Source organism: Tachysurus fulvidraco, chromosome 14, assembly GCF_022655615.1.
Source record: "Tachysurus fulvidraco isolate hzauxx_2018 chromosome 14, HZAU_PFXX_2.0, whole genome shotgun sequence".
Lineage (NCBI taxonomy): Eukaryota > Metazoa > Chordata > Actinopteri > Siluriformes > Bagridae > Tachysurus > Tachysurus fulvidraco.
The window spans coordinates 8,911,379-8,932,650 of NC_062531.1; the positions used below are offsets into that span (position 1 = coordinate 8,911,379).

At 38.2% G+C, this 21,272-nt stretch overlaps 1 protein-coding gene across 2 annotated transcripts in view; it reads right to left on the minus strand.

Moving 5' to 3' along the window:
* kcnd3 (potassium voltage-gated channel, Shal-related subfamily, member 3) overlaps nucleotides 1-21,272 on the minus strand; it is a 136,518-nt gene that overhangs the window by 5,105 nt on the left and 110,141 nt on the right. Inside the window, exons 3-7 of one of the 2 annotated variants that reach the window (XM_027166576.2) lie at nucleotides 19,224-19,392; nucleotides 5,667-5,768; nucleotides 2,609-2,641; nucleotides 1,608-1,703; nucleotides 236-504 (exon numbers count right to left, since the gene is read on the minus strand). In XM_027166576.2, coding sequence (XP_027022377.1) covers nucleotides 236-504; nucleotides 1,608-1,703; nucleotides 2,609-2,641; nucleotides 5,667-5,768; nucleotides 19,224-19,392 — 669 coding nt within the window. The remainder of the gene's footprint in view (nucleotides 1-235; nucleotides 505-1,607; nucleotides 1,704-2,608; nucleotides 2,642-5,666; nucleotides 5,769-19,223; nucleotides 19,393-21,272) is intronic. The other variant, XM_027166579.2, reaches the window with a different exon arrangement.

A 21,272-nucleotide genomic window follows, 5' to 3' on the forward strand; every position in this document is an offset into this window, starting at 1 on the left:
ACAAACCAATATACAGTCTTGGCATAATCACAAAATATATTTTCTAGTAAAAATATGATACATAACAAATTATCTTACATATACTGTATATTACTGACACAGTGTTTTTTATGTAATGTTTAATGCCTTACATTAAACTTACATTATTTACTGTATAGAGTAATAAAACAAGCCAGTAACAATGATATAGTATATGATAAGCATTTAAAAGAATGAATATATGTGTCTGTGTTACCTAGTGGTGAGAGAATTCTGTTGTCCACACTGGATGTGTATGGTGCTGAGCTCCTGCAGGTTGTGAGCATGTGGATGTAAATGTGTGTGTGTGTGAGGGTGTGAGTGTGCTGCATTAGCAGACTGAGTGCTTTTCTTGGCTCGTCGGGAACAGCAGGACCCTATCATACCCTCCTGGCTGGCGAGGGAAGAGCTCTGTGATGGAAAACGCTGCAGGCCGCTTTCCACATAACTCTGCTCGAACAGCTGCTCATCCACGAACTCATGGTTCTACAAACAGAGCGACATGGTGGTGAATCAGAGAAGAGGTGTCTCTTGACCTAAAGTATTCACCTAGTTTTAAAGATATCTTGGAAAAACTGCTACCATTTTGCTACACAATGGCTAATTTTGTTGTTTCAGGCATCTGTTGGTATTGTTTTGGCCCAAAAATAGCCCAAAGAGCTGCTCGGAATCACCATTTATTTTATTTTTTATTACATTTTCTTTCTAAAAGGCATCTCATCAGACATAGAAGGCTTAGGGTTGACTGATATTTTCATTGTAATTATAATTTAGCTTACAGGTAGCAGAGGTCTCAATAATTACAAAATGTTCCTTTAACGTGGCCTCATTCTAGCATAGAGCAGAAGATGTTACTTCGTGCCATGGTCCAACTACCCTTGACACAACTGGCTAAATTCATTTAGGACTAAGTAATTAGCTGGTCACTACAGTATGTTGGTGCATGTGTGGTAGAGAAAACACTGCATCCCTTGGGTAAGAGCGATTATATCTGAGCAGTGATTCAACTTGATTAGTGATTCAGGGGTGGTTCGACTTCTACAAAGCCACTCCCAAATGAGCAATACTGTGTCCCATAAATAAGTTAAACTACTACAGCTGATCTAAAATGAGGCAGCCTGCCTGATATCAAACAAAATGTCCATGTACATCCCTATTCCTGTCACATCCCTGGCTTCACGGAGCTGTCTTTATCAAAAAATCTCTATAGAACTCACTATACACTATCTGTGAGTGAGTAGCATGTGACAAATCTTGTGTTAATCTGTTATGATGGAACAAACAGTTTATTCTCTCACAAACTCCTTCTGAGCATTAGCACCAGCTTAAGCTTGTCAGTTGTTGTCCTGATAGCCTTTAACAGTTCAATGCAATGCCTTTCATTTCACCTCCTTTGGATGAAGAAATAAATATCTCTATCCATGCAAGATAAATTGTTAAATGGTGGGGTTTGTGTGTGTGTGAGAGAGAGAGAGAGAGAGAGAGAGAGAGTGTGTGTGTGTGTGTGTGTGTGTGTGTGTGTGTGTGTGTGTGTGTGTGTTTGTGAGTGGGGGTGGGGGTGGGGGTTATGTATGTGTGGTATGTCTGACCGTGGTTTTCTCCAGGCAGTGCAGCAGGTGGTGGTGTTGGCTCTCTATTATTGATGCCGTCTTATTCAGATGTTGCCCTTCACCTGTGGAGCTCTGCTGTAGTGAAAACACACAGATATACACATATGAGATGCCCTTTATAGACAAAGAATTCTCATATATGTCAGCCTTCACTGCTGATTTCTGCCAAACAGTCAAAAAGTTGAGTTTTGATAAAAATCAGGGTTTTCTGCCAGGATCACACTTGCCTCTAACGCATTCTTAAAAAAAAAAAATCACATTTAGTACATATGTAGCTAGTTTAACAAACACAGCTGTCTGACTAAAGGTACTTTACTAACACACATGCTTAAAACGATTTTGAGTTATGTGTCTTTGCATAATGCTTATACGACTAGTATATTTGATTTGTAAAATTTTTATAAACCAGATGTCACATTATAAGTGAAGCATGTGTGCCATTACTGATACTGGTGAGATGTTAGTGGATAAGTTATACAGTCTGAATGCTAATCATAAATGGGTAAACATAGCCAACAGATCAAGACTAAATAAATTAATTCTCAATCATTTCAGCGCTGATGTAAAAGCAGATAGTGATCTGACTGAGGCAAAAGTGACAATTGACAATAATGCTCCTATTTGTGATATAATAGCTTTCCATTGAAAACATATAATCTTTAATATAGAGCAAGTCATTTAGATTTTTCATAAATAGATTAGGTTGCAAATGTAAATGTCGTTAGGCATTTTTGTGCAATAACCTGTCATCTCAGGATCTGTCAGCTATGAATAAAGGCTGCTATAAAGACAGACAGTTACTGTACATATAATTGGCAATTATAAAAGACAAACATATTTCAGGAAAACTGAAAAACTTACACCTGACCATCACATATATTGAGTATATACACACATAAATACACATAAATACACATTTAAACTCGTTTCACTTGTTAGACAGAAAGAGTCAAAAAGATAGAATGTGTGTGTCTCAGTACCTCATGTGACAGTTTCATCTTGTAAGGTAGATGCTGTAGTTCAGAGGTGACAGAGGGAGATAAAAACATGGGAAGAAAGGTTTACTGCTACTGGAAAATCTCCTTCCAGGAACAGTGTTATGTAACACAGAGGTTATGGCATAAGTGACACAGTTCAAAGCAAACAGGTCATGGAACATCGCGCTAATTTCAACACACACAGCCTTTGGCAAGCACGGCTAAAATTAAACTACTGTTTGACATTAACGCTCTGCTGAGCCAGTGCACTTCATTAGGCTATGCAAGAACACCACAGCTTTCTCTAATACCACATCAACTACAGTATATAGACCTATATGGTGTGAGCTCAGCCCATGTAAACTCCCTCTCTCTCTCTCTCTCTCTCTCTCTCTCTCTCTCTCTCTCTCTCTCTCTCTCTCTCTCTCTCTCTCTCTCTCACACACACACACACACACACACACACACACACACACACACACACACACACACACACACACACACACACACACACACACACACAGAGCCCAATGCTTTCTCTTCAGTACTATGTCGCCTTGGCTTGAAGAGAGAACAAAAATAATAGCGGTGAGTCAGTGAGCCATGAGTAGGTATAGAAAGTGAGAGAGTTAGAGAAATAGACAGAGCTACAGAGAATGATCTTATACCAGTTATAGGAGATCAGGTCTTGCAAACCATGGGACACAACAAAAAAGTTGCAGGTGCAGGATGTTTTTACTGTCATGTGGGAGGGAAAGCTGTTGTTCAGAAATAAAGTTTGTAACACAAAAGGAGAGAACATGTTTCCAATAATGCTCAGTAAAATATCACCAAAAGTCTTAGTTTCCACTAAAGAGTATCTGTGTAAGTTGGCAGGAGTGGGTGTAAATGGGAATATTTTCAGGACTGGGTAGGAGTGCTAGGAGTATTTGCAAGAGTGGGTAAGTGTGTTCAGAGCATTTGCAAGAGTGGGTGAGAATGGAACAGTGTGTAGGTTTGGTCTGAATATCTGTAGGAGCTGTATGGGGGAGTGCCTAGGGTGGTAATCATTATTTGTAATATTATAGGTGGGTACGGTTAAAGCTCTTGAAGGATTAAGTGGGAGTGGTCAGGTTATCTGTGGAGGGGGGTTAGATTATATCAGGAGTAGGTTGGAGTTGTCAGAATGTTTGCAGATGTGTTTGGAATTGGCCAGATCATTTGCAGAAATGTGTGGTATTGATCAAGGAATCTGTGGGAGTGAGTGGGAATCATCAAGTTTCTGCTAAAGCCGTCAGTGTTTCTGTGGGTGACGTTGGGAGTGGTTAGAGAGTCAGAGTATTTGCATGATCGAGAGAGAGTGGTTAGAGTATTTGCAGGAGTGGAGAAGAGTGGTCAAAGTACTTGCAGGAACAGGTGGAAGCAGTTTGTAGGAGTGGGTGAGAGTGTTTAGAGTATTTGTAAGAGTAGTAAGAGTATTTACAGAATCAAATGAGTAGGCAGAGCAGGATTTCTAAAGGATTGGGTCTAAGTGGCTAGAGTATCTGCATGAATGAGTAGGAGTGGTTAGAGTATCTGTGGGAGTTGTAGGAGTTGTCAGAGCGGTTGTGTTTGTGGGTGGGTAAGGTCAGACTTTATATAGGAATAGGGTGGGCATGACATTAAAAAACATAACTACACAAATTTTCTGCCTATGGTTTTTGTTTTGTTTTGCCATTGTTTTCGTTTCCTCCCCTGCTTAATCACTCAGCATTTGCTTGAAACACAGCAGTGCAGATAACACATATTGTATGACTGAACATTAGGAAGTGCAAAATCTGTGAGCCACTGTGAGCTGCACACATCCTCTGCATTTTGACACAAATACATTGACGTGTGTCTTTACAGAAGTATAAATCAGCCGTTATAATGCTTCAGGCAGGACAGGCTGATCTGAGTGCAGTGGCAGTGCCACCCACAGGTCTGTGTGGGCACAGTGCCCTGAGGCAGCTCAGCTCTACCAGTGTCAAGAACAGCAGGAATAATCACACACATTGTGTTGTAGGAGATGCCACCGGCTTCTACTCAATACCCTGAAATCCTTATTATTCTGCTGGGCAGTATTGTGTTGTAGGAGATGCCACTGACTTCTACACAATATCCTGAAATACCTATTATTCTGTTGGGCAGAATCAGAGTTAGTGAGTGAAAGAGGCAGAAAATAGCAACAGAACAGCAATACTGAAGGATGTTTGATAGAAGAAACAGAGGACCTTCAATATTTCTGCCTCTGTTTGTGTCTGATTGTGGGACTGAATTCATTAGCCTTTGATTACAACAGCACAGAAAAGACTAATGCAGTGAACAGAGAGACAGAGAGAGAGAGAGAGAGAGAGAGAGAGAGAGAGAGAGAGAGAGAGAGAGAGAGAGAGAGAGAGAGAGAGAGAGAGAGAGAGAAGCTTAAAAATAAAAACAGGGCATGTTTTGTTTTAATGGCACTCTGCTCCCTAGCTCCACATGCACATCTCATGTAAAGGAAATAAGGAATATTGCCTGGGGCACCTTGTTTTCAGAATCAGAAGCAAGGAGAAAACCTTCACTTTTAATAAGGTGTCCAGCACAAGCTTTACTCTCTCTCTCTCTCTCTCTCTCTCTCTCTCTCTCTCTCTCTCTCTCTCTCTCTCTCTCTCTGTGTTCATTTCTGAGAACCTGCTGAAAGCTGTGTGTACAATACGTATGATGTCCATTTCTATGCTGTGTGTATAGTTCTTTCTCCTCTTTTCATGTTTTACATGCTGACAGGTTTACAATCTACACACACACACACACACACACACACACACACACACACACACACACACACACACACACACACACACACACACACACACACACACAAAAACATGACAGAAGAGGTTGCTCCTAGTTTGTTCTCCTCCAGCTTTCATCCACAGTCCTTTTACATTTAAGAGTCATTATTTATGCAATCATGTATCTATCTGTCCATCCAATCAAATTTTGTCTACTGTAGCTGTGTTGGGTCAGGAAGTATTTCATAGATAGGATCACAGAACGATGTTGTGTGTACGTGTATGTTTCTTACTGTTAGCTCCAGGGCTTGGGTGAGCATGCCATTGCGTTTGCTGTGCAGGAAGGCGTTCGAGCTTTCCGCCTTTGAGATTCGCATTCTGGCCAATCGCGCTTTCTGTAGAAAAAAAAGAAGTCAGGCATCAGGACTCTTCACTCATACTGGTTCCTGGGCGACACTTTTTATGTTCTAAAATTTCACATGAACTGCTAAAATCTGGATTAAATATATGATTACTCCATCATATGATAGCCTTGGAACTGTCACAGTGTATATATCATATATCCAGAATTGGTGAGAGAGTGTAAAAAGACGAGATAATGGCTTGGTAAGCATAAAAGTTAGCCAGTGAAAGTTTCTTTTTAAGTTTTGCAAAACTCATTAAACATATGATAAATGATAGTATAGTACAGTACGCAAACATTATTCCTTAGTGACTGGAATGAATGAAGTGAACAAGTAGATACGAGAGAGTATAAACAGCCTGCTCCCTGGAACTGTTTATACATACATAATCTTTATCTCAATATTGAAAGCCTTAATAGAATTGTAAATCAAACCACCTCTGATTTGTGTTCCTGTCAAACTTGCAACATAGGTCCTTTTAGTAAGCATGAGTGTGTTACTTGTTCAGACAGCTAGTCTGCACAGGTAGTAAATCTTCAAAGCTTAATCTAGTGCCATGTAGTATGACATTCACACCCAACAACACACACACACACACACACACACACACACACACACACACACACACACACACACACACACACACACACACACACACATACACTGGTATAATATGAATATGTAAGATTGCACACATACTGTATAAATTCAATAACACCCAATAGGTGTCCTGGTATCAGAAGAGTGGAGGTGAGTCAAAGAACATGTCAATGTGGAGCCAAGTCTGTTCTGTTTCTGATATAAGGACACCTCAAAAGTTATTATCTCACTTCCCTCAATTCCCTCATGTGTTTTTTAAATTAGTAAGTTTAACATTAACACTGGTTATACCTTCTGAAGACAATGATCAAGAAATTCCGGCCATAAAGTGGCACTTCAAGTGTGACATCCAGGATTTTTTTTTTTATTGTTTTTTTCTTACATTATTACTCGGTCCTCTTTTTGGATCCAAACAAATGGAAGAGACCTTTTAATTGCCAGGACAAAATGAAACAAGGTGTTACGAATCGATCATACAGATTCAGTAGTGCTACCTCCTATTCCTTCAAAGACTGATACACTTTTCAGACGAAAGTAAACGTTATTTTATTTCAATTATGTGTTCAATAATTAAAACAATAACACATTTTCCATATAGAATTTATTTATAAACAAATAGACAAATAGAGTTTTAAAGAGCTAGAAATACAGATGCAGGTCCACTTTATTTTTCACATGACAGCTGGCGGTATGTACGGCTGCGTTATAACGGCTAATTTGGGTGAATGCTCAGATATAAAGACAAAGGCCATGTTCATTCATTTGAATGTGTTTACAGCTTTCATTCACTCATCCTTAGTAATTGCCTGGTCAGAGTTGCAGTGATATAAAATAGGTTACTGATTTATTGGTTGTGCATAAATTTGGCAAATAGAACCAATTAAGCTCCTTAGAAACGAGTGATTAGTATAAGCACAAAAGTACAAGTAGAAATAAAAACTATACAGACCGGATTAAATTGCAGTCCCTTTCTCTATAAAAGATAAAAACATCCCGGTTCAGGTCATACCCACATACACAAAAAGACTTAGGGCACTGAAAATATACAGACACAGATAATACCACTGCTTTTTTTGTTAATTCCAACATGGCTATGTATAAGGAGCATTGATTTAAAATTACAACAGAAATCAAAAGCGACCAGAATGGAACTATTATTTTAGCACTAATCCATCCTGAGCAAGCTACTCACAATCACAGACTACTTAAAATAAGATATTGCATGCATTAGATCAAGAATAAAACCAGCAATACTCCCACTGGATGCAGGATAATCCGCAAAGGCCCCAAGTTTATTTGCCTTAAAACTTTACAAATCCCTTAACACCTCAAGTATTCATCTATACCTCCTTACCATCCTTCAATATATAAGCAAACCAAATTGACTTAGGCATAGAAGCGGAATAAAACATATCTGATGAAGTTAGAATATCGTATCTGACATTCATTACGCTGATGACTGTCAGATATGATACACAGTTAAACACCATCCTTGTGTCAAAACCCAACGACAGAAGCAGCTTAGCCTGTCTTTTCTTCTGCCTTGATTAGATGAAGGTGTCACATAGTGTCATCAGTGTGAGGTTTCCCCATCTCCACACATTACCTCCATCGCTAGAGGTGAGAAACGATTCTCTGTCAGGGGTCAGGTGAGTCACACACACACACACACACACACACACACACGCTCACACACAAACGACACACACACACACGCACGCACGCACACACACACACACACACACACACACACACACACACACACACACACACACACACACACACACACACACACACACACACACACACTTGTGGGAGTGTTCTCTTTTGTGAACATACTGATTTAATTCTTCATAGCCTGTTTGTGTTTCTAATAACAAAAAAAAACTTTATACTGAAAAGAAAAAAAAAGAAAAGGAAATGAAAAGGAGAGAAACTGCAGTGATGTAGCAATTGATCAAAGTAATCCTGAGACCATCACGAGCCAGCGTGAAGTCGTTCAGCAGCAGACCAGAGTCATATTGCTTCTGCGTGCTCGGTGATCGGATGTGTTACGTTGGACATGAGGAACAACCGTACAAGCTCATTTTCACAGCGGGTTTCATTCAGAGATGCTTATACAAGCTTTTCTATGGTACATTACACAGCAGTGGGAACTTTGAACCTAGCAGCAGCTTAATGGAAAAACGTAAAATACAAAAAAAAATATTCAAAGCTGTGTATAATAAAAATTTTAATTCAGTCTAGCACTGGTTTTGATTGTTATGAAGGCAGTGAAGCAAAAAATATTATCAAAACTGACACTGAAGGATGGAAGGAATTATAGTGCTGGAAGCAAACGTTTATTTTATGATGTGAACTCCCATTTCCCAATAGTTGAGAAGACAGGAGTGAGGTTACAGTGCCGATGAGAGCATTGCAAATCATCAACACAGCTCCCCTGAACCATAACACCACATGATAACCATTAACCAAGAACAAGACTGCATTAAAAAAGTCAAACTGTACTCTAGTTAAATCTACGTTTGTGTTTAACAGTTTGCCAAATAAGATAATAAAAAATCACTTGTGAGTGTTATCCGCTGTCGGCCATGTTGGCCTTCTGAAAGTCTAGGTCCAGTACAGTGTAAAGACTTTCGCATTTTTTCTTCTATAATTAATAATAATAAATTGTGAATTTACTGCATTAATATCATTATTTGAACTAAATTAGTCAAGAACGCATGTATCAATAAGGAAACCATACTAAGTACTTATTTATTTAAAAATATTAGTTTTCCAGCTCTGTGGTTTAATTAAGATCTCATTAAGATGATTGAATTTGGAATTAGCAGTAGATTAGGAGATTACCTTTAAATGAGGTGTTACATATTAATGAAGTAAAGATTCCAAACATTTTTGCATTTTTTTTTTAAAAACTGCAGTCTTTTACACAGGAATCACTATGTAAAGATTGTTCTTGCACTCCATAAAATTCCCTTTTTGAACTCTTAATGACAATTTTCACATTTCTGCAATTTATTTAGCACTGTATGACAAATGAATATACAGTATATGACTCTTTTTAGATTTATTTTGTGTTTGTTAAATTTGTATTGAAAGCCTAAGTGCATACACTGCCCCCTGTGAGCAAAAAGAGCTATATAAAATACAAGACTAGTTTTTGTCCTGCCAGTCAATATTGTGAGTGCGCCGGTTTCCTCTCCTCTTATTTTCTTGCTATTTCAGTGAATGTTGTGTGGATGCACAAACCCCAGATGGCAGCTGAATTGTTATGGAAGGTGTGAACTGCTCAGTGTTAGTGTTGGACAAAGATGGATGAGTAGGAAAGAGGGGCAATGAGGGGCTAATCTATGGCACGGACCTGTCTTTCAATCTCATCAGTGATACACAACACTGGGGAGATGATTTGACAGGAGCAGTTCTCCGGATCAGCTCCATCTCCGACTTTTTCTTTCCCTCACTTTCACATAAGGATGGAATAGTTTAGAGGAGTGAAGAACTCTCTCAGGCTTTCAGTGTATTTTTTCTGGATCTTCTTTTTCTGTCTTTCCCACTAAGTCATCTAGTTTGAGCTACTTTATAGAGGGGGGAGCTGCAAGATCGTTAAAATTTGAGGTCAGATAGGAATACTATAATGGTAGGGCTGTCTGCAAGCAAACAGGAACTGAAGTGTCATCAAAGTACTGTCAGTAGGCTGGCTAAAACTCTTCCTGGAACCCTGAACTGTTTCCTGTGCAGCAGAGATGTACAGCAGTTACACAACAGCACTGGAGAAGCTGTGCTTATTATCTACATGTGCTACTCAGAGCTCGAACTAGTGGGTGGAATTTAAAGTGGCCTCTCTCCCCTTTGATGTATGCTTCATTAGAGTGAAGACCACTTCATAGATTTTGCTTATCAACCAGCTGTCAATTCTCTTTAGTGCTCTATGTCACTTCAGATTTAAGATGAAATACAGAGAATTAGACAGTGAGATATACGCAGTATCATATGTCCTCCCAAACTACAATGAGTGCTGGAGCTACTTTGTAATTTACAAAAAAAGACAAAACCTCTTTCTATATCGAATCACAATCTTTCTATATCATCGAATCACAATCACAGACTTTTCTCAATTCCAGGTTTAGTAGACTAATGCTAATTCTTTACAGAGCCATACTATTTAACTTTCAGTATGTAGTCAAAACACTTAGCAGTGATGATTTTTGTTAAATTAGTATGGTGAATAATACCATAGTATTTCTATTTCTCAATATGAAAGAATCCTTCCTCAAAACTGAGACTGAATGGAAATTGTCTGATGACACTGATGACAAATGTCATCAATGTTTCCTAAAGTAGGCATACTAGTACTGTATATATTTTTACTGCAGCCTCCAAACCACAGTCCATATATCAGGTTTATTCATTTACTCAGCTTCAGTAAGTGCTTTATCCTGATCAGGATCAGAGTGGATTGGCTAATGTACAATATGTTTTTTTATGTGTGCATTAGGAAATGCATATTGGCTCAAAATCAAAACCCATACAAAACCTTGGTTGAGATTGGTACAGTATTTTAAGATTTATAGATGATTTCTTTTTATTCCATGACAGCCAATGCCAAGTTTTTACATAAGAATGCTTTTTTTGACATAACTGTGATGTAAATTCTGTCGCTGTGCTCTCCAATGAAACAGCCCCATAGATCCATACATTAATGGTGCAACCCTGAACATGTGCAAGAAAAAAATAATGCTGATTTTTTTGGTTTTATGTAAATACGTTGTCAAGCTAATTGTTTTAGGATAAATATTAGATAACTACATAACAAGATATTAATTCAGATCTGTGTTATTTTATTTGCAGAGCACTAACAGTATACATTGTTAAATAGCTGATGAAGAATTGCAGAAACCTGGATCTAGAATAAGATATTAATAACAGAGAGAGAGAGAGAGAGAGAGAGAGAGAGAGAGAGAGAGAGAGAGAGAGAGAGAGAGAGAGAGAAGAGAGAGAGAGAGAGAGAGAAAGAGAGAGAGAGAGAGAGAGAGAGAGAGAGAGAGAGAGAGAGAGAGAGAGAGAGAGAGAGAACACAGGGCTTGATGGTAAAATTGCAAGCATAAGACCCCTAGTTACTACGACAGCTGTACTCATGTCTGACGCATGTAAATTGAAGACAACTTAGTACACTATAATGACATTGACATGCCTTGGCCTGATTCAGCAGTTCTTTTGAGAACTGCTAGATTTTGTGAATTTATGTGATCACAAAATCATGAAATTCTGGAGGCACTGCATTGAGTTATATGTTATGAAGGATACAGAGTTTGTAAGTTGTGAGCAGAGTCTTGGGATGAGTACAGGGCAGAATTTTTTGATCACAGCAGCAGTTATTTTGTGCAGAGCTACGGTATTCAGGTGAAATTATAACAACCCAATTGCAACAGTTTTCCTTTGAGCCTGGAGGCAATAATCACAGTGCAATGCAGTTTAATCATTTTGTTGTTTTTGTTTGCTGTTTTTGGGAAGCACACATCTTTACAGTAACTATAGTAATTAACATAAGACTGAAGTAGAACATATAAGTAGGTAATATTCTAATGTCAAATGTATTTCAAATTGGGTGCAAGACCATCTAATGGAAGAGCCAAAACACCCACGTACATTATGCCAACATAACACACACACACACACACACACACACACACACACACACACACACACACACACACACACACACACACACACACACACACACACACACACACACACACACACACACACACACACACACACACACACACACACACACACACACACACACACACACAAACACACACACACTGCTATCATTGACTATGCCTACACCTAAATGCTACCCTAGGTTGGAACATGTTGGACTACTGGAGTATATCACTGTGTTTCTGAGAGATGTTCACAATGTTACAATGACACAATCACAATGTTATGTGTCACGGCATGTATTGTATTGTTACTGGTGCCATGACCCTGTTACTACAGCTTGGTTGGGGGAGTGTGACATAGTCTGTTGTTTGCCCAGTCCAGGCTGCACAACTTGATGCAGATCTTGATTCTTACCGAACACTCCTTGCCAAGTTCTCCTCAGATCTGTCTCTGAGAAACTACATGCTGCTAGATCAGCCAAACTGTCATCTGTCCTTATCCTCCTTGACCTTTCAGCAGTGTTTGATACGGTCAACCACAAGACTCTCTTATCCACCCTCAGGAGTCTTGGGATTTGCGGATCAGCTTGGGAATGGTTAGCTTCCTACCTGGAAGGATGCTCATATCAGGTAACATGGAGGGGAGTGACATCTGCTCCACGCAGACTCTCCACTGGCGTCCCACAGGGCTCAGAACTTGGTCCTCTTCTTAGCTCCCTGTATACTCACTCTCTTGATGAAGTTATTTCCTCACATGGGTTCTCTTACCACTGCTATGCTGATGATACACAACTTATCTTCTCTTTCCCACCCTCAGATACCACAGCTTCTGATCGGATCTCAGAATGTCTGGCAGAAATTTCATCATGGATGACTGCTCATCAGTTAAACCTTGGGGTAACCATGGACGATCAACTGTCCTTTTCCTCTCATGTTGCTACTGTGACTCGCTCATGTCGGTTTCTTCACTACAACATTAGAAGGATTCAGCCATTTTTGTCCACACAGGCTGCTCAGGTACTTGTTCAGTCTCTTGTCATTTCTAGACTGGATTACTGCAACGCACTGCTGGCAGGTCTACCTATGAACTCAATCCGTCCTCTGTAAATGATCCAAAATGCAGCTGCCTGGCTTGTTTTCAACCTGCCAAAGTTCTCGCATACCATCCCGCTGCTGCGATCCCTCCACTGGCATCAGATTCAAAACACTAATGCTGGCCTACAAAGCCAAAAATGGACCAGCTCCCTCTTACCTAAAAGCCCTCATCGCTCCTCGCACTGCACCCTGTACCCTCCAATCTACCAGCATTGCTCGACTGGTTCCACCATCTCTCAGGGTAAGAGGCAAGTATACTACAAGACTCTTCTCTGTTCTGGCACCAAGGTGGTGTAATGAACTTCCCATAGAGGTCTGGACAGCTGAGTCACTGGCTATTTTCAAGCGGTGGTTGAAGACCTACTTATTCAGGAAACACTTCAACTAGCACTTCTTTCCCTATGTTTTGCATTTAAAAAAACAAACAAAAAAACAAACAAACAAAAAAACACAACCTTTGACATTTTTTCATTGTAACTTTGAACAAATGTTTTAAACTCATGGTATCTTAAGTATGTAACCCAGTGAGCCAGGATTAATGTATTCAATGCTAGAGATTTAAGCACTTATGTACGTCGCTCTGGATAAAGGCGTCTGCCAAATGCTGTAAAAGTAAATGTAAATGTAAGGGGAGGAGCCACATCGCAGGGACCCTGCTCTGGAAGAGTGTCCGGAAGAAGATCGGAATTTTAAAAGAGTGTGTTTTCTGTGAGAGTTCCACCACAACCGTGTTTGTACTGTCTTGTGCTGTTGAAGGGGCTTGGGTAGGTAAGCAATAGCATGCTCTTACATTTTATGACACATAGAAAGATATCTACCAGGCTAGATAGGAAGGGCTTAGGTAAGTACATTCCCTGTACTTTGGTTTATGAGGGAGGAGTAGCGTAGTTACTTTTTTGTTTAGCTTTTTGTTTGTAGACCAGTGTCTATAAAATAAACCTGGCAATTAAGGAAGTTCGTTTGGTACTGATTGGATTCTACCCTTTAGCACTGCTGTTTTCCAAACCACATGTTTGTCAAAGTCCATAAAATTAAAAATTTTTTTTGTTGTTTTGTTTGTGGTTGGTGTTGTACAACTAGCTGGTCTTTCTCCTGTCAGCTTGGTAAGCCACCCATTGCTGACCCTGAATCTCCACTATGCCCACCTCTGTGTCGTAACTTAAATGATATTTTATGTTATAACCTTGGGGTCATAACAAAAAATGTCTTGTTTTTTTTTGTCACAGTGGTCATATGGAGCACTACAATGTACAGTATTCGTTGCAGTGTATTCTGCAGTATGGTTGAACAGGCACGTGAGACGATACAAGGTCGTCTGCTGAAAGTGACAGCAGGAACAAACAAGGCAGCACATCAGTGCCCAGCCAGTCAGCTACATCTGGGAAAGCTATTTGTAGAAATTGTGCGCTGTGCCTCTCCGGCTCATTCCGCCCATCTCCCTCATCAACAGTAAGCACAGATGTTCCTGGACTGAAGGTTAACTCAAAGGGCTGGGAAAAAGGCTTTCACTGTTATAAGTTAAGGCTGAACCGATTTGGGAATTTACAATTACATGTTAGGTTATAAACCACAAAATATATACTACACTAAAATAATAATGAATCCCAATCCTTTTCCATTTTATTTAGAAAAAACACTAGAAGGGTTCTTCAGCTATAGATAAAGACTATATATATATATATAGTCTTTATCTATAGCTGAAGAACCCTTCTATATATATATATATATATATATATATATATATATATATATATATATATATATATATATATATATATATATATACACACACACACACCTATATACTATATATATATATACATATACATATACACATATATGTATATATGTATATATATATATATATACATATATACATATATGTATATATATATATATACATATATACGTATATATATATATATATATATATATATATATATATATATATATATATATATATATATATATATATACGTATATATATATAGCTATAATAAAGACTCACTATCAGAAAACATTCGTTAGAACCCTTTTTGGAAGCTTTCTGGAAACTCTCCAAGAACGCTTGAAGGTATATTTTAAAAAAAGATTGCAGTGTATACAAACAAAGACACCTCATAAGATATTTCAAAACACTGTTCAAAACTTTTCGTCTGCAGAATCTCCTGATGCACATTACAAACTGATCTCAGGTCAGCTAATGAAGCATCTGTGCTGCTGTGGGAACATTAACACATCGTTAAGCACTAATGCAGCATCCGTCATTGGTTAATATAGCATAACAAATAAGCAATGCGCAATGCAGAGACGCATACTAATATAGAGTAATAGAGCCTTAGAGCAGCCTCATTAGCATGCATGACACAGAGCAAGAAGTTTACTTTAGCCCTCAGTGCTCTGTGGTACTGTAGTCAACAGCCAAGCAAACATTCACACTCCTGTTAGAGGAATAGCCTATTGCAGTTTTGGGCTTTTATAACAATAGCCTGTGGGAGGCATCATGTACAGTAGCAGTAAAGAGAGCTGGGGATGAGAAGCTAGAATATTCACATCAGGTTTGAAAAACCCAACAACAATCACACAGAGCCTCTGATGCTATAGGAAGTGAAAGCATTGATATTTTGAAAAAAGACCAATGATATTCAAAATGGTCGTTGTTGCTGTTGTCGTAGACAATGACCTTCATTTCCCAGACAAAACATGACCTTCATTTCTTAGGGATCAAATGTTCCAGGATTGAAAATGAGCTATTTTCCACCACTTCATTGCTCCCATAACAACAACTAGCAAGGCAAACAGAGATGTCATTACTGTCATATACATCACTGCTGAAGTGCCTCTGCCACTGGAAAGGAGAAATCCTTCATTTTAATGGTACGAAGGCATTTTGAAAAAAAAAAAAAGATCAGCCAGTCTTCTCTTAGTATCTCTGATGTACAGCTGATTACATGTCGTGCAGGGATGACAATAAACAACTCCTGCAGTGATGCATTATGAGGGATGGATAAAAACGGATCCTTTAGGGTTTGTGATTTTAGTGTTAAAACATTGTGAGGCACATCTAGAATGATTCCATACACCAATGCTGTACAAGACAGACAAAGTAATAGAAAATAATTACTGGGCAATGTCTATACTAATAGATTAGTTTATCACTGTGGGAACAGTGCATGGAAACAAATATGACTAAATGGAAGGTATTTTATTTGTTGGTTTGTGTTTATAACATTAAAAAGCAAAGCAAAGCAATGGCATTGTTTTATCAACGTTTTTTAAAAATAGGTCTCAATTTCTAAAGAGATTGCAAAACATTGTCAAATTTATAAAATTTGATGCACCTTGCATAAACTTCAGTCATTGCTCATGCAAGTGAAAAAGGACATTTTCTCTTTGGGACTTTTAAGCCGATTATTTTATTGCAGCCCTCCATTTTGTGTTAATCACAAAAACTCACACTACACTAACAAAAACAACAACAAAATGAAACGATACCTATTTTTTTTTAGCTCTATGAAGAACACTTATTAACACACTCAGCCTTAATAAATTCTTAACACATTTTCGACTCTTAATATATTCTCAGACTCATTATTCTACTGTATCTATTATCTACTGTTGTGTCTTTGGAGGTTATGTGTGCAACTCTTCATCCTGTGTTCTGCTCAACCTTTCAGCACTTTCTTCATTTGTCATGCTGTGCTGTCTATCATCAAACTAATCTAGAGTAAAACTGACTCAATCATTAGACTGCACGTGAGAATGGGAAATGAGGGAGACAGGCCCGTGGTGATTTTACAGGCAATTAGATCACACTTAATTAAGCAATAATAAACACTTGAGAGAGGAGAATAGAGGGAGAGAAGGATGGTTGGATGGAAGGATGGATTTTGCTGTGGGCCTCCTCACTGTCACTGAACGAGTTCCCCCACGGAGTGTTTGCTTAACATGACGGCTGGTGGTCTGGTGTGTGTCATTGTGGAGCAGCATGTGGAGAGACTCGCAAGGCAATGACAGAGCTAATACTCTTATTCATCACACTCCAGAGACAAGGGAACACACTGTGTTATTAGCCATCTTCATCTGGATAAAGCCAAACATCTGTCACACCAACAACCAAGGCTCAGTACAGCATACACAAACCCACACATGCCTACACACATAAGACAACACACACATAAAGATGTTCTCTGCCATGTTTTCTATGAAAGATAAGGTTCTTCAGATGTAAGATATAAGATCATTCCCTCTTAACCACAAAAAGTCGTTTGAACCACATTGTATGTTTTGGAAAAGAATTGTGTACATGTATGATAATTATGAACCATTTCAAACATCATGAGGTTTTTACTGAAGTAAAAGGTTTTTACACCTTTAGTGCAGACTTGTTGTAATTGGTATTAACCCCAGTTACAGTCTCCATAGCAACCACAATGGAGGTTTCACTCAACATGACAATGTGAGATTTGCAGTAACCTTTGGCCTTGGTGTATCAGGGTTCCTGACTCATGAGAGCCAGAGATGCAGAACACAGAGACAGATACTGATTAGCTAGTTAAAAGGTCCTCATTGTTCAGGACAGTGCTGATTGTCCAGTGGGTTTGGGGATGATGGGCGTTACTAATCAAATATCCGTCCTTAACCTCATTAACGGATGTTTGAGTGACCGGCTGTTGCCTAATGCCTACTAAAAAGTCTCTGTCACTGTTAGTATAATGACCCCAACTCTGTCACGTCTCCACTATCTAATGAGATCTTAAAAAACTGAAATGAGTTGGAGAGGAAGCTCTCAGATCAGAGGTTTTATTACTGCTTGAACCAAATTGTATTCAAACGGTTTCGAGTTAAACTGACCCGTTGAGATAGAATTATTCGACAATTCTGTCATGTCAAGATATTGAACTGTTTTTCGACTGTTTTTCGAGATGGTTTAATGACAAAATAGTAATGACCTTTAAATATGTAATAGTGTGTCAATGGATTATTATGGATTATTTAATTATCTATCTATCTTTAATAAGCCACTTCATGTTGCGGTGTTAACAAATGAATATGACCTGTTTCTATCATTTAAAGACAAACTAATACTATCGTTTCTGAAACTCAGGGCACATCCCAGGTGGTATCTCAAAAGAATGTGAAACTTTCTAAGATTTATGACAACTGCTTCAATAATAAATATTCACAGAACATTTTCAACTTCCATCATATATTTTAATATTCAGACAATTTTAAAAATATATATATATTTTTCATTTACCTTGTGAACACTTACATATAAACATACCCTTGTATGGCATTAATAATATAATTGAAAACAAATTTCAACACATTGTGAACATTTAATCTGTGTTGTAAATGACACGCAGTTGTGTGAAAAGTTTCAACTTACCAGGAACTTTCTTATGCATAATTGCCTCATCTACTGCAAAGTAACCTCAAATTCATGACTCTATCACCGTCTCCACCGCCTACTATATTCTTTATAAATTGATGAAATGTTCTCTCTGTCTGAACCAAAAGGTTATGTCTGGCTTAAAATGTCCAGGTGATATTGTCCAGATATTGTGCTGTACAGCTTATCCAGACACTCATTTTTGGTTTCTACTAATTTCTTAATAATCTCTTCATTTGTGTATTAAAAGGGGTTTAATGCCAAACAAGTAAAGATCTGATAAATATATAACAAGTAACATAAAGATTTATTATGTATATGTTTTTAGGTGTGGTTTATTCTCACTGACTGAACATTCTAGCTTAAACGTTTTGTTAGTGAGCTGACCATCATATTAAGTGTTAAAGAAGAAATCTATTGTTCTCAAATTAAATGAATACATTCGCTTTATATTTGGTAAAACACATTTATAAATATTCCTATATAAATGTTTGAGATAGATTTTTTATAGTTATTCATGGCGTAAAGCTTTTAGCTACACCTGGCTTTGACCCAACCAAGGCCAGATCTCTCACACCTGCTGCCCAATCACAAGAAGCACCTTATAGAGCTGCCATGGCTGTCTGGATGCCAGGAAGCCTGGTAGCAACTGGACGCTAGCCAGTGGAGAGGGAGAGCAACACTGACCTGCATCTTCTGCGCCCGTCGCTTGTCTGCTCTTTGGTTCTGGTGGTAAATTCGACTGAAGTTAGAGACAATAACAGGGACAGGCAGCGCGATCACCAGCACACCACTGAGAGAGCAGATCGAGCCAAATATCTTCCCTGCAATTGTCTTAGGAACCATATCACCATACCTGAGGGGAGAGAGAGAGAGAGAGAGAGAGAGAGAGAGAGAGAGAGAGAGAGAGAGAGAGAGAGAGAGAGAATTCTGGCATTAATTCATGTGCAGCTTGTTTCTACAGATTGTCTCCCCGAGGATCAGTGTCCTAACTCACACAGTTAAACAGATGCATGCACATATAGACACACACAAAAAATCCACACACTACACATATAGTAGTTTACTCATGTGAAATTTTTGGATTTCAGATGACTAGCCAACCAGTGTTTGCAATTTTATGTAGTGTGTCACAAAATCTTGTCACATGTTTAATGGCAAGTCAGGTTTTCGAATGTTTTTGTTTTTTTAAATACCATTCATTATCAGAAAAAAGCTTAATAAACAGGATTTTAAAAAAAATGCAATTAATTTGGTTATTTATTATAAAACCTTGACTCATTAATGCAATTATCCAATGAGTCAATCATGTGGAAGCAGGGCTACGTATAAAGTCATGCATCTGGATGAGGAAATATCATTAGGAGGCAAAAACATGGAGAGTCGAACATTGCCTTGTGTTTGACCACTGGATGAAAGGATATGAGATCAAATCCAAGGTCTATCAAGATACCACATCTGGGCCCCTGTGCAAGGCCCTTAAACCTGTTATTTCTATTTAAAATCTAGCGAATGTTGATGAACATCTGAGGAGATCAGCTGGTTCTGAAACACTAAATCCAGCCCATCTGGCATCATGGCAACAAACATGCTACAGTTAAATGACATTTTTCCCATTCAGATGATTGATGCAGACATTACCTGAAGCACTTAACCTCTACCTGCATGATTTTAAGAACTGTGAAGCTGCCATGTGGTTGATTGGATAATTGTATAAATGAAGTAATGTGTTTAGTTATGAGACTTGAATTACAGAAACACATTAATATGCATTGTTTGAAATCATCTTTCTTGAGAACTGAAAAATAATGAAAGTAACTTTATTTAAGACGGTTAATTGTGCTTTTGTTTGTCCTGTCTCTGAAAAACATTGTACATAATATGATTTCAAACAGAGAAACACAACAATGCAGCAGAAACAAAAGAGAAAGACGCACCAGTGTTGCTCTCTTTTATAATATAAATCATTTCCTTAAAGGTGTATTATCTCTTACAAGTATTTTTTTACTTTAATGAATAATACAATTCATTTTCCTTTTATATATATTAGGGATCTATGCAGTGACTGGATGAGTGGCTTTCTTAACAAGAACATACCCTGTTCCTGTTCATCATTATATCCATTTAGTAGAGGAAATGCATAATAAAAGAAATTAAATAAAAGAAGTAGAAAACTAATGAAATAACTGAGCAAAACGCACATGCATACAGAATATCAGTGCTGGTAAGAGATCAGAGTTTGGGAGAAAGACACAGAAAGAAGTATAATCTTTATCTACCCTGCCAGATCCTTACGACGTAACAAAAATGCAAGCTTATTCATCAGCATCACACAAAAAAATCAGACACACACAAACATGAACAGACGTGACTCATTTCCTCAGGAAGATTAAAGCATATGAATCACTTCGGACACATTTATGAAATAGAGATTTGCTGAGAAGTAGAATCATGGTGTATGGAACCCAAAGTAACATAAATCTAATGAGGGAGATACAGTATATTTATGAGCAATGAAAGAAGTTATGTTTATTCGCTGATGGCCTTAGAGTCTTAAAGATGCACCAGCATTAAAAGCATAAGTGCACATTTGAACTGTTTTCTTTAAGTTCCTGGAATTGAGATCACATACAAAATAAGCTTGGTCACACATAAAACTATGTCAGACACTTTGTGTCCTTCTTTCACTCGCAATCTTTACACCCCACCTCGCTCCTTTTATTTTTCTTTCATACT